This window comes from Falco punctatus (assembly GCF_963210335.1).
Source record: "Falco punctatus genome assembly, chromosome: 6".
Lineage (NCBI taxonomy): Eukaryota > Metazoa > Chordata > Aves > Falconiformes > Falconidae > Falco > Falco punctatus.
In genome coordinates, this window is record NC_137585.1 from 645,208 (window position 1) to 657,934 (window position 12,727).

General features: G+C 48.1%; 1 protein-coding gene across 3 annotated transcripts; it reads left to right on the forward strand.

Annotated features, from left to right (window-relative positions):
• Positions 1 to 3,058: 3,058 nt before the first annotated feature.
• On the forward strand, positions 3,059 to 12,699 carry LOC308065411 (solute carrier family 25 member 36-like). 3 transcript variants are annotated; one of them, XM_080391367.1, is made up of 8 exons: positions 3,130 to 3,214; positions 8,009 to 8,316; positions 8,900 to 9,076; positions 9,529 to 9,606; positions 9,923 to 10,023; positions 10,643 to 10,709; positions 10,903 to 11,186; positions 11,286 to 12,699. In XM_080391367.1, exons 2-8 carry the CDS (start codon positions 8,291 to 8,293, stop codon positions 11,483 to 11,485), a joined length of 933 nt encoding a protein of 310 aa, XP_080247493.1. In that variant the 5' UTR covers positions 3,130 to 3,214; positions 8,009 to 8,290; the 3' UTR covers positions 11,486 to 12,699. The 3 variants fall into 3 exon arrangements, with proteins under 3 accessions (XP_080247491.1, XP_080247493.1, XP_080247492.1); XM_080391365.1 differs by lacking the exon at positions 8,009 to 8,316 and having other exon boundaries at positions 3,059 to 3,214; XM_080391366.1 differs by lacking the exon at positions 3,130 to 3,214 and having other exon boundaries at positions 3,222 to 8,316.
• Positions 12,700 to 12,727: the final 28 nt, after the last annotated feature.

The window sequence follows — 12,727 nt, forward strand, 5'->3', positions numbered from 1 at the left end:
AGATTATGTCTTCCCTGGTGCCATGGGCTGAACGCCACTTTGTGGCTGGAACACGGGAGGAGTGCTGCCGTGTCCAGCATGCCTGCTCGCTCCCCACCACCTGAAAGCAATCTCGATTGCATGCCAACACTGCTCTGCCATACAGAACAAATCCCAGCAAGTGGGGACCGCTGGCAGGTCCACTTGGAAAGCGCACTTGAGGCATCCATTCAGCCACCGATATGCCAGCACCCTACATCTAGCAGGCAGCTGCACTGAGATGGTGACACTTGAAAAGACATTTACATAAGCACTCTTACACTTGGAGACTGAGGCTGCCCATGCTGCCTAATGCTGGCACGATACACTGACATTGCTCCCTACCCGCCTGTAAGTTGCAGTCATCCTAGGACTATGAGTACACTAACCCAGCCCTCCCAGAATGAAGCCCCTGCAATGACAAACAAGACTCACTACTACCAAATACACTCGGAGTGATCAAGACCACCTGAAGACAGAGGGAGGAGGCTTTTTGGCAGAATCCTAAATTACTTTCAAGAAGTACAGACAGACAGTGCTGCTGCTAGGAAAAACAATAGACTGCACAAAGGCATGGAGAAGGGGAGTGTAGGGATTGAGATAAGGCATGGGCAGAAGTCCAAAAGCTGTCAGAGCCTGAGCAGTGAAGCAGTCAAGGGGAAGCAGTTTTGATTTATAAATGTTTGTATCAGGATCTTGGGTATATGCCTATGACACCAGCCTAGGATACCAGTCCAGCCTGGCCTACTGGTTCAGGACATGGACCCTGAAAGACTGCTCTGTAAAAAGTCCTCACAGCCTCCTGTCTTCAATCTGAGCAGCAAGGACACAGGGAATGCACCCAGGGTCACTGCTGCTGCCTGCAGGGACAAGGCACACCAAAAAAAAATGTATCCTCTTTTCTCTTCCCCTCTTTCTTTTCTCCTGGGAAGACAGCGCCTTTTCCTTGACCCTTGGCTGCCTTCAGGCTTGCCAAGATTCTTGCAAAGCAGCGCTCGTCATTGAACCATTCCAACATTAAGCAATCCTTTGATCTACTGAAAATGTCATGGTATCGCTCACACCAGCCTGAAGACAGCCTGTAGAAGGCCTTCAGAAAGCATCTTCCATGGCTCAGTCAGTTTGCCATTGCTTCAGAGTGAGGCATGGGTGCCCCTTCACCTGAAGGTACAGAGAGAGACCTTGCAGAGTGAGACTTAGAAAGGTCTTAGACCCAGAGCAAAGGAGGCAGAAGGAAAAGCTGGATGGCCCCATTTATCCCTTACACTCCCAAAGTCCCGAAAGGCTGTGATGCAACTAAAGGCATCAGAGGTGGCAGTGGTGGCAGAGCATCCAAGACAACCACAGCTATAGCTCCTGGTGGTTAAGTATCCTCCTGAGGCCACAAATATTTCTGTTTCCAGGTAGAAAGCAAAGGATCTGATCTAAAGTCATCAGGAAAGGGAGCAAAGTCAGTGGACCCTTGCATGTGAAGCGTAAATATTTTGGCAGTGAGAACTGAAATACCAGAGGGCCTCAATAACTCTTGGACAGGTGAGAAAAGCACATTGAACAGTTCCCAAAAAGATTGTTCCAGGCTCGGCATCCTTCAGCCAGCCTGGTGTGATGGTGGCCAGTACTCTGCTGAAGGTCCTGGCCTAAGGGGGACCAGTGACAAATGGAGGTCTCTGCCTGGCTATTCCCATTCTGACTTTGCAAAATCCATTTCTTTCTAAGCACAGAACTTTGCACTTGCTTGTATTAAATGGTGTTCTGCTCTTTCAGGCCACTTCTCCCTTAGATCAAGATCATTTGAATACTAATCCTGTCTTCCAAACACATTGCAACCCCAACTGCAGGTTAGCGTTGCCTGCAAATTTAATAAGCACACTTTCCACTGTATAAATCACTGAATAAACTATTAGCACCACACTGAGAACAGATCTCTGCAGGATTCCTTCCTGTTACTTTTCTTCAAATAGAGAGCATAGCACTGAAAACCAATCTTGGAGTTTTCTAATCAGCATCACACTCTCCTAACAGCGATTTCAGTAGCTCCAGTTTCCCATGTTTCATAGCTTGTTTGTAAGACTGTCAGAGGAAACAGAATAAAAATCCTTACTGAAGGCAAAATATGTGACATCTTTTGTTACATCCTCATGCACCAGGCCTGTTAGCCTGCTGGGAAAGATTGGTTTGACTCTTTTTTCAGCATATGGAAGATGTGGGTTGTCTACTGAATGTTTATTCGTTCCAGTATCACAGGCAATAAAGTAATGATGGCTGGCCAGTAATTCCTCAGATCCTTTCTTTCTTTCTTTTTTTTTTTTTTTTAATAGCCAATATGTTTGGCCTTTTCCAGTCTTCTGAAACTCTCCATTCTCTAGAGTTCTCAAAGATTACTGCTGGTGGGCCTGACATTGGGTCAGCGAGTTCTCCAGCCATGATAGAATTAATTTCATCAAGCCTAGCTGGTCTGAAAGCATTGACTTTCCCTAAGTGCTTCGAAATCTGGAATGATTTTTACCCACTTGTCATTGGTGCTATTTAAGGTATTCACCCATCCACCGTCACAGCAAAGGCAAGTGAAAAATACTCGCAACTTTTTGGTATCTTTGGTCAATTTTCCATTACACTGACCAGAAGGCCAATCCTTTCACTGGTCTTCCCCTCGCTGACAAGCACTACTGGTGGGCTGATAGTTCTTTTCTTCTCCACCACAGGTAAGGTAATTATTCATTTCCCCTTTGAAGTATCTTTTTTCACACTTGAAGTCAGTTGCCACATCTCCCTCAGTTGCCCCTTCCCCAGAGCACACACACAGGTTTTCCAGCCCTCCTGCCTGGCTGTTGCAGGCAAGTTGCTCCCCTCTGTGGGTTCACTCTCCCATGTTTGCTTGTTCTGTCGCAGAATGGTACCCAAATGGGACACTCAGCCCAGTGTCACTTGGTGCAGTGACTGAAGCTACAGTAGCACAGAGCTGATCTGACAGCTTATTTCAGCTGACCTACAGGCTGTCCTTCCGGCCATACAGCCCGCTCTGTGTGTGCCTGTTGGGGGGGGGGGGGGGGGCGGCCCGGCGGGGAGCGGAGGCGGGGAGGCGGCCCGGCGGGGAGGCGGCCCGGCGGGGAGGCGGCCCGGCGGGGAGGCAGGCTGCCCAGGCAGAGCGCCGGGCCATGCCGCAGCACAGCACCCTGCTCCACCTGCTCGCCGGAGGGTGAGTGGCCGCCGCGGGGCCCTGCCCCGGGACGCACGGCCGGCGTGGGCCCCAGGGCCGTCCTCCTCGCCGGGCCGGCCCGAGCCACGCGGCTGCGGCGGCCCCCCGGGGAGCGCCGGGCCTGCGCCCCTCTCCCGCCCGCCGGCGGGCCGGGCTCCCTCCCACCGGCCGCGGCCCGCCCGCCCCAGCGCTGCCCGCCCGGCCTGGAGCGGGGGGCCCGGCCGGCCCTCAGCCAGGCACCGCCGGGGCCCCGCGGCGCCACCCGCGCCTTCTTCGCCGGGCCGGGGCCAGCGCGGCGGCGCCAGCCGCAGGGACGGCCCGGCCGCAGGCGTGGCCCGGCGGCCTGGGGCGGGGGGGAGCCCCCCGGGCGAGTCGGGGCCCTTGCCCGGCCTGACAGCCGGCCCGAGCTGGGGGCGGGGGGAGCGGGGTGCGGAGGGGGGCTGTGGGGGGTGCCGAGGGGTCTAGAGCAGCGTGCAGAGCAGAGCATCCGCCTTCGGGAGGGCGGCCGGCCCCCCCACCCCGCCCGGCCGAGACCCCCGCCCGCCCCCCGGCTGTGCGCGGCGGGCCCTGGGCCGCGGGTCCCAGCGGCGCCCCCGATCCGCAGCGTGCCCTTGAGCGAGTCCGGCTCACGTGGCGCTTCACCCTGCCTCGCATTAAGAAACATTTGTCGTTTAAGTCTTTAATGAGCTGTAGGTTCACGATGTCCTAAAGCAGAAGACACTGTGTCCTCCGGGCTTTGCTGAGCCACGACGGGCCTGCCCTGCCCAGGCAGCACCTGGTCCCTTCCCAACTCCCGCAGGCTGTTGGAGTCTGCTTGGCACCGAGGTCCGGTATAGCATGTGCAATAAAGCACATCGTTTAATTGCTCCTAATTAGTAGATTTCTGGGGGTTTGCAGCTGATGGTGGTTGTGCTGTGTGGATCTTTGCTTACATGTCCCTGCCCTCTCTATTTGCAGTGTTATTTTACATATCTTACTCTCTTCCATTAATTTAACCTTTGAACTATATAGGCACTGCATCTTAGCCTTTCTTAATATATTTTTTCATATTTCTTACTATTCTTCTTAAGCTTTTCCTCATCCTTGCTTTCCACTTTCCTTCCTGAAAAGCTATGAGTTTGGCTAGCAACAGGAGCATTGCTGGCGGGAGCTTTGTCAGTCTGTATCCTGCCCTCACTCACTGAGCAATAATCCTTGAATTACAGTTAATCAAAACCCAAGAGACAAATAAGAAGTTTTGGTATTGCTGCAGTGTATAGTTAATAATATTGTTTTACCTAATGGAACAGATCTCACAAAGGAATGGTTGTTCACTTTCTCTCCTAGGAGGAAAACTGGGGACCATCAAATGAAACTTGTGAGAGGTTTGTTCAAAACTAATGCAAGAACATAACTCTTAACACAACGTGCAGTTAAACTGTGGGACTCCTGGCCAGAGGATATTAGAGGATAAAAGCTTTTTATGTGCCCAGAAAGCATTTTAAAAAGATTAATGAAATGAATGTGTTGAAGGCTATTAAATGCAGTGCAGCATTTCTGGCTGAGGAAGTCCCTGAGCTGAAAATTGTGGAAGCTGGGACAGTATTTTGGAGATGAGTATTTCTCCTACTCTTTGGCAGGTGGTCTTTATTTGCCTGTGTCCTAGGCAGAATCCTGGTTTAACTGCTGAATTGTCTGACCTGTCACTGTTATTTTTAAATTAATATCTTCAAGCCATTTCAATTTTTGGATAGCCTAAGGGCGGGCTAAAATGGGAATTACCAGTAAACCTTGTGTCATGTTTTAAACACAACTGGTAACTAAGTACCGTGCAGCTGCTTACTCAGCCCCCCTGCCCCAGTGGGATAGGGAGGAAAACCAAAAAGAAAGTGAAACCCGTGGGTTGAAATAAGAAAGGTTTAGTAATTGAAATAATGATGATTATGATAATATAATTGTAATGAAAAAGGAGACAACAAAAAGAGGGAAAGAAATAAACCCCAAGGAAGATAAGGGATGCACAATATGGTTGCTCCTCACCGACTGACCGATGGCAGTCCCTGAGCAGCAATTCCCCCCCCCCCCAGCCAATATACAGAGCGTGGCGTTCTATGGTATGGAATAGGGAATAGCCCTTTGGCTAGTTGGGGTCAGCTGTCCTGGTTATGCTCCCTCACAGCTTCTTGTGCACCTCCTGAGAGGCAGGGCATGGGAGCTGAAAAGTCCTTGATTTAGGCTGGGTAAGCGCTACTTAGCAACAACTAAAACATCAGTGCGTTATCAACATTATTCTCATACCTAACTCAAACCACAGCACTGCACCAGCTCCTAGGAAGAAGATTAACTCTCTTCCAGCTGAAATGAGGACACCGTGTTGCCTCAGTGTATGTTCTCATACCCTTTTTAGATCATTGAAAAAATGCTAATGGCATTTTTTGTGTTTCTCTCAACTAATCCACTTTTTCTGCCACTTCAAACTTTACAGTTTTCCTTTTAAAATGTGAAAGCGCGATTTAGAGGCAAGTACTGTTTTCTGAGGTGAAATTACCTGCCTTCTTCAATTAGCTCTTTTTGCTGCTGCTTTTCTCTGGGAGCACACGTACTGGTTGTCTGCTGCTGCTCTTCATCGTATTCTGCAGGAATTGCTTTTGTTTCTGCTTCTGGAGTAACGGCTTCAGTCAGGGGGTTGGTTTTGTTAAACCAGTCTGTTTAAGCCCAGTGTAAGTACCCTTGGTGACTGCTCAGTTCCATGTGGATATTTGTTACTTGCCAGTCATCACGGCTTGGCTCAGTACTGTGACAATCTTTGACATCCATGGATTTTATCAAGAGTAAAACATTACCTCCTGTCTGTTAGTGGAAAACCTGAAAATTGTTAGGTCTGGTTTGAAGTGATTTTCCTGGACTCTTGCTGGACCACTGCTGACAACTGGTTTCAGGGCAGGAAAAAAGTGGGGCTAATTTTTTTTTCTTCTTCTTCTTCTTCTTTTTGAGATTTTGTGCTCTGATTTGAAGCCATTCAGCATCTATGCTGTAGACAGAGTGCTAAGGCTCTAAGCGTGCTTTTATGAGATACCAAGCTTATTTTTTTTTGCAAAACTGAAGTATGTGTACATCTTTGTAGTTGCTTTTGTGAATCCACCTTTTGTTTAAGTTCTGTTAAAAAGCAAAATCAACGTAGCTCCCTGACAAACACTGATTAATACAAAGTGTCTCTTAAGTCTATAGTGATCTGATTCCATAATTCTCTTCTGTCATGAATCTCAGGTCATATAATCATATAACCTTAGCAGCATAAATTACTACAAATACACATTTTTTTTTTAGTCCTGATAGACATTAGAACTCTTCTAAGCTAGTATATTTCCCCAGTCTCCTAACATTTCTTAAACATTTAAATCTATAGGTATGACGTCTCCCCAGTCAGCTATTTTTAGCCGGTTTTGTGCCTGCTGATTTTTAAAATATTTCCTCTGACTAAATTTTGTTCAATTTTGCCTTCCTTAGTATTGGACTGAAAAAAGTTCATTTCTTTGTGACGAGAGTACATAATTTTCCATTTCTCCTGAAACAGAAGATTTTGGAGACCTATGCCTTTCATGCATTGTGAGCAGCTGTATCATCATGTAGCGTGTAATAATGCATCATAGTTTAGATTTCTTCTAGCTTTGAACAACTGCTGTGCCTTATTTCCTTAGCTTTCCTTAATCAGTGTTCTTCACTCCCCGAAAAATCTTCCTTAGTCCCGCCATTGAGCCATAGTGGCTCAGAGGTCCCCCTTCACCTCGGATGCTCTTACTGCTGAGTAAGTGGCCACCACACTAAGGAGTAACAATTTCTTTAACTCTTCTTACTGCTTTTAAAATTCTTATCTATTTTCTATACATACCAGTAGCCCGAGGAACTTGAACTCAGGAAACTGTTACTTATACTGGAGGTGTGGGTTCAACTTCATATCCTGACCAGGCTCGGGTAGGGGCTTCTTGAAGAAATGAGATATTATGAAGACATTACATAAAGCTGTGTCTGCTTATGCACTGAGAGAGAGACAAGAATCTTTAGGCTACCAAGAAATTGCTTCTCTAAATGTTGTCCTGTTGTAGCGTTTGCTCAGCTTTTAGATACTGGGAGCGCTACTTGTTTCTGCTTTGTTTCTTTTTATGTTTCTACTTTGTTTCTTTCTATGTTTCTACTTTGTTTCTTTCTATGTTTCTACTTTGTTTCTTTCTATGTTTCTACTTTGTTTCTTTCTATGTTTCTACTTTGTTTCTTTCTATGTTTCTACTTTGTTTCTTTCTATGTTTCTACTTTGTTTCTTTTCATGTTTCTACTTTGTTTCTTTCTATGTTTCTACTTTGTTTCTTTCTATGTTTCTACTTTGTTTCTTTCTATGTTTCTACTTTGTTTCTTTCTATGTTTCTACTTTGTTTCTTTCTATGTTTCTACTTTGTTTCTTTCTATGTTTCTACTTTGTTTCTTTTCATGTTTCTACTTTGTTTCTTTTCATGTTTCTACTTTGTTTCTTTTCATGTTTCTACTTTGCTTCTTGTTTCTTTTTTCTTTCTTTTTGTTTCTTTTTGGTTTATGTTTCTACTTTGATTCTTCTCTCTTTGTTTCTTCTTTTGTTTTTTTTCTCCCTAACCTGCCGGCAGTAATACGCGAAGCCCTAGGAGCAGAGGCTGTGAGAGCAATGTTATGTGTGCACTGAGCTGTACAGACTTTCAAAAGAATCCTTCAGCACTCTGGCCATTGCCCGTCCTATACCGTCATATGCCATTCTGTTGATACACTTGATTCTTCTCTGACACCTTGCAGTTCTTTGGCTGGCTTTTCTTTCCTTGGAGCAGAGGGAGCTTTTTTTAAAGCCTCCGCCTGTTGTGGAACACAGTGCGTTTGGCTGTGGCAGATATGAACACTGTCCATCAAAGCCCCTGGTACGGCTTTGTGTGCAAATGCACCTCAGACCATCTCTCCGGTGGTGAGCATCCTCCAGAAGAACAGAGCCAAAGAACAGCTGGAGGCTCTGAAGGGGCAGAAGCCGAGAACCGAACGTTTCAGTTCTGACTTGTCGCTGGCTGGCAGAAAGGGAAAAAGGGGATGCGTGTCCTTTCTGTGTTACTGAGGTGTGACTGGGCTGACTGGTGGTGATGGTTCATGAGTTCCAAAAATAATTTCTTTCTGCTGAAGGCCGGGCTCCTCTTTCATTAGGCAAGCCAGGCCAGGGGTGACACAGATCTTGCGTACAGGGCCTTGCCGACGTGGGGCGGATCGGATGGTGGGTGGCGCAGACAGGGGGTGGGAGAGTTTTGTGCTGCCCCGCCCTGAGCCAGTGCTGCTGTGGGGAGGTGTGGGGCACGGTGCCTGGTGATCTCAGCAGAAGGCATTGCAGCCAGGTCAGGCAGCAGAAATGTTTGCTCTGGGAAATTCTGAATGCAAAGATCAGCAGCTTTGAGCTGAGGGACTGCTGAGCTCCTATGGACTTGGGACTGTTTGAGTGAAATACTGAGTGAGGTTTCGGAGTGAGGCTGCCAGGTGTCCCAAGCCAAGCCACTGCTGCGTTAATCGATGTCAGAGCAGGAGGCCATGTGTGACGCAGGCTGGGGGACCTGACCTCTCCTAGAGGGGAGAGGTGGTGGACTTGCAGGGTTAAAATTATTGCCCTGTTCATGCACAGGGGTCTTTTTTATGTGTGCTGTTATGCCCTAGATGTGGTGGCACAGCTGGAGCCATCCTGACCTGTCCCCTGGAGGTGGTGAAGACACGTCTGCAGTCATCCCAGCTGGGCCTGCGGCCTCTGTGCCTCTCGGAGCTCCAGCTGCCGGAGGTGAGCGTGAGGCTGACGAACCCCAACCCACCGGCTCCTGGAGTGCTCAAGCTGCTGCGGTGAGTAGGACAGGGCAGTGTGCATGTCAGCGCCAGGGAGGTGAAGGTCTGGCCACCAGGGAGAGGGGAGTGGGGGGAGCAAGAGAGCTGGAAGTAGCGTTTGAGCTAAGGCTCTGGAAACCACAAGTGCAGTAGGAAGTTTAATCAAAGAACAGGTACATCTGCTTCTCACAGCTGACCTGTGCTTTGAACTCTGAGCCTGCAAAGCAGCTTTTGGGACTGAGAAATGTCTCAGCTAGTGGTTTGATCAGACCCAGACTGATGGTGTCGGCAAGAATAGGAATCAACTGAAGGAGCGACAAGTGGCTGGAGAGAAAATGAGAGTAGGGCAGAAAAAGGATAACATGGAAAGTGAGGAGAGGATGTTACAAGAGTTACTGAAGAATGAAGAGGAATGGGAGAGCCCCCAGCTTAGTTATTCTGCTGATTCCTCTGTTCATTTCCTTCTGTAGGGCCATCCTTGAGAAGGAAGGCATGCGATCCCTGTTCCGAGGTTTGGGTCCAAACCTTGTTGGTGTTGCTCCTTCCCGGTGAGTGCTGCTCCCTGAGGACAGATGCTGATCACTCTTTAAAGGAGCTCCGTGACAGCTATTGCTCCACATTCTGAAAGCGGTCTGGGCCTTGCGATCATTGTGAAACAGAACTCCTTCGCGCACGTATTTTCTGGACCTTCTGATCATAGTTGTAAGATAAGATGATTGCTATAGGCTTAGCATAAATGGTACCTGATATCACATGAGACAGACCTGTGTTGGGAGTAAGAAAAGTTGGAGTGAGACCCCACAGCAGTGTTGTCTCTGCTCCTCACAGGTGAGCTGTAACCTCTTTGCATTTCTTTCCAAACAGGGCTATATATTTTGCTGCCTATTCTGGTGTTAAGGAGAAGCTCAATGCTGTCCTTGTGCCAGAGTCCAAGAAAGTACACATGCTAGCAGCAGCCAGTGCAGGTGAGCCTCTTTTTTCTCAAATTGGAGCCAAGGGGTCCTTCTGTCCATAAGTGTAAATGGTTCCATTCCTTCCCCATCAGTCCTGCTCTCTCTTCTGACATTTTCTCCCTCCACACCTGTAGTAGTGAGTTCCTTGTGTAATCAAAATGTTTTCTCACTCTTTGTTCTTCTTAGGCTCATGTCTTCAAGTCAAGGATCTAGCCTTCACACCCTTCAGCAGCTATTGGGAAAAGAGCTCTATTCAGGTGTGGGAGGGAGAAGGCAGTGTGTAATTTAGACCACTCACAGAATCATTTCTCTTTATGCACCCTGGTTCCCTAACAAAGAACTTCCACTCTTGCATGTTTAGCCTGTTTTTTCCTGCAATGCCAGGGCCTGTAGCAGGGTTATGGTTGGAGGCAGGGGAGCTAATTACCACCAGGCAAAAGCTTGGAATGGGGGAGGAGGAGAATCAGATAGTCTGCCCTAAATGTCTCTTCTCCCATGGGAGCTCAAGGTCATTCTCAAATTGCAAATGCCTGAGGTTTGCCAAGCAGAATTCAGAGAGCTGATAGATCAGCACCTCCTCATAAACTGCCAGCATGATCCTGGTGCTCATGGTTCTCTTCATCTTCTCCAGGCATTACTTCTGCCACGCTCACCAACCCTATCTGGTTAGTGAAAACCAGGATGCAGCTGGAAGCCAGGTAAGGCAGGTGAGCAATGCAGAGCCACTCTGTGTCAAATCTGGACCAGCTTGGGGGTGGGCTTGGGTAAGGGTCTGTGACTTGCCATCAGAACATAGGTCTTCAAGGTATGCAGAGCCATAGAGATGCGTTCACAGCAGTCTTTTAGGTCAGCGGAGCAGTATGCCGTTCTAACCCTTCTTCCTCTTTACAGGGCGAAGGGGGAGATGGCCAGCAATGCCCTCCAATGTGCCATGCACGTGTACCACACTGAAGGCCTTTGTGGGTTTTACCGTGGTATCACTGCCTCCTATGCTGGAGTGTCAGAGACCATCATACACTTTGTCATCTATGAAGCACTGAAACAGCAGCTGAGAAACAGCCATCATTCCCTTTCCCCGCCGCTCACACTGTCATCAAACAGCCATGATTTCTTTGGACTAATGGGAGCTGCTGCTGTCTCCAAAACATGTGCTTCATGCATTGCATATCCACATGGTGAGTGGGTCCACTCTCCTTGCTTATGTTCCCCTCAATGGGAGATGCTGCACCTGTGTGATCAACCTGCTAATATCACTTCCCTTTTTGTCTCTGCAGAGGTCATTCGGACACGGTTGCGAGAAGAAGGGTCACGATACCGTTCCTTTATACAGACTCTGCAGCTTGTGGTCCATGAAGAGGGACCCTTGGCTTTATACCGAGGGCTCCTGGCTCATTTGATCCGCCAGATCCCAAACACAGCTATCATGATGGCTACCTATGAACTCATCGTACGCTTGGCCTCTTCCACCTCATAAGCATGCTGTAGCACCTGGCTGAGGCTGCTGTAGGGACCTCATGGTCCTGAGACTTGGTTTTTTCAGTGCTCCAAGAGGTGGTGCTTTTTATCAGATAGCTATCAGAACTGGGTCAGGCGTAGCATCCTCAGGACATAAGACTATTTTGTGCAATGTTTTTGGCTCCAATGTGCACAGTGTACCCATTCTTCTTTCTGGAGACTTGAATTATTCCAGTGTTTCAGGATGTTAGGGCAGTGGTTTGACAGTTCCTGCCTTAAGCTCCTTGAATGAAAAAAGGGCATGGAACTTACTGGGAAGGAGACAAAGGAGAAATCATAAGAATATCTTAGACAGCCTCAGCATGTTCACTTCTTTTGGACTCGGCAACAACCGTATGTGGGCACAGTTGGACATGAAGGCAGGCTAGAGCCGAGACATCTGAGAGAACTGCAGCAAGCAGAGACCTTGCGCTGAAACCTTTCATGCCCTCAGAGAGGGGCTCTTCCATTCTCGCCTACTGTGCTACTGTCCTGCCCCTGAGGAAGATTTCTCAACCTTGCTGCTACCAAATGTCCTATTGCAGAATCTGCCCTTTGGTCCTTAATGTAATCCATTGTTGCCCCGAGACAAGTCAGGCAGCTGGCAGCCTTGCAGGGTCTGAACAACCAGACCAAGTTGATGAAGCGAAGAAGCACTACCCTAACAAATCATGCTACTGGGCTCATAGCTGTGCTTTGCCAATACCTATTGTGCCTTCGTCTCCTCCGTTCCCAAGAGAAAGAGGACACCTCCTTCCCTCAGAAGTGCTGGGACTGTTCTGCTACAAGCTGGAACCCCTGGTGTGAAAAATATTCTTTTATGCTGGTAAAGAAAGTGGATTGGGTAAAAAGATGGATGAGGCTGAGTATTTGGCCTGTTTCTACTGATGTTACACTAAGTGTATGGAAAGAGCCTTACTTTTCTTCTGCAATCAAGAATTCAGTTTGCTGCATGCATTGCACTTGCCTGGGACAGGCTGGGATGCCTTCTGTTCCTCTCTGGGTTCCTAGCCCTGTGTCCTGGGGAAGGCTACCTGTGTTTACAAAGAGTATTTTGACTCTCAAAAAGGCAGGAGGTCAGGGGTGATGTGTTTTTCTTGTTCCAACACATACACTAAAGAATGTAACCCTTCCCCAAGATAAGGCAGTAATTTCAGTAAATACATGTTCCGGACAATCTCCAGTCTCACGTTAGAGGCTCTGCTGCCTTTTTCTTTCCCTG

Bases quoted from the DNA above. Each gene is read 5' to 3' on its own strand.
- LOC308065411 (XM_080391365.1), top strand. From the start codon at position 3,174: ATGCCGCAGCACAGCACCCTGCTCCACCTGCTCGCCGGAGG. The intron at 3,215-8,899 runs GTGAGTGGCCGC...GTTATGCCCTAG, and splicing joins CTCCACCTGCTCGCCGGAGG to ATGTGGTGGCACAGCTGGAG. The intron at 10,710-10,902 runs GTAAGGCAGGTG...TCCTCTTTACAG, and splicing joins AGGATGCAGCTGGAAGCCAG to GGCGAAGGGGGAGATGGCCA.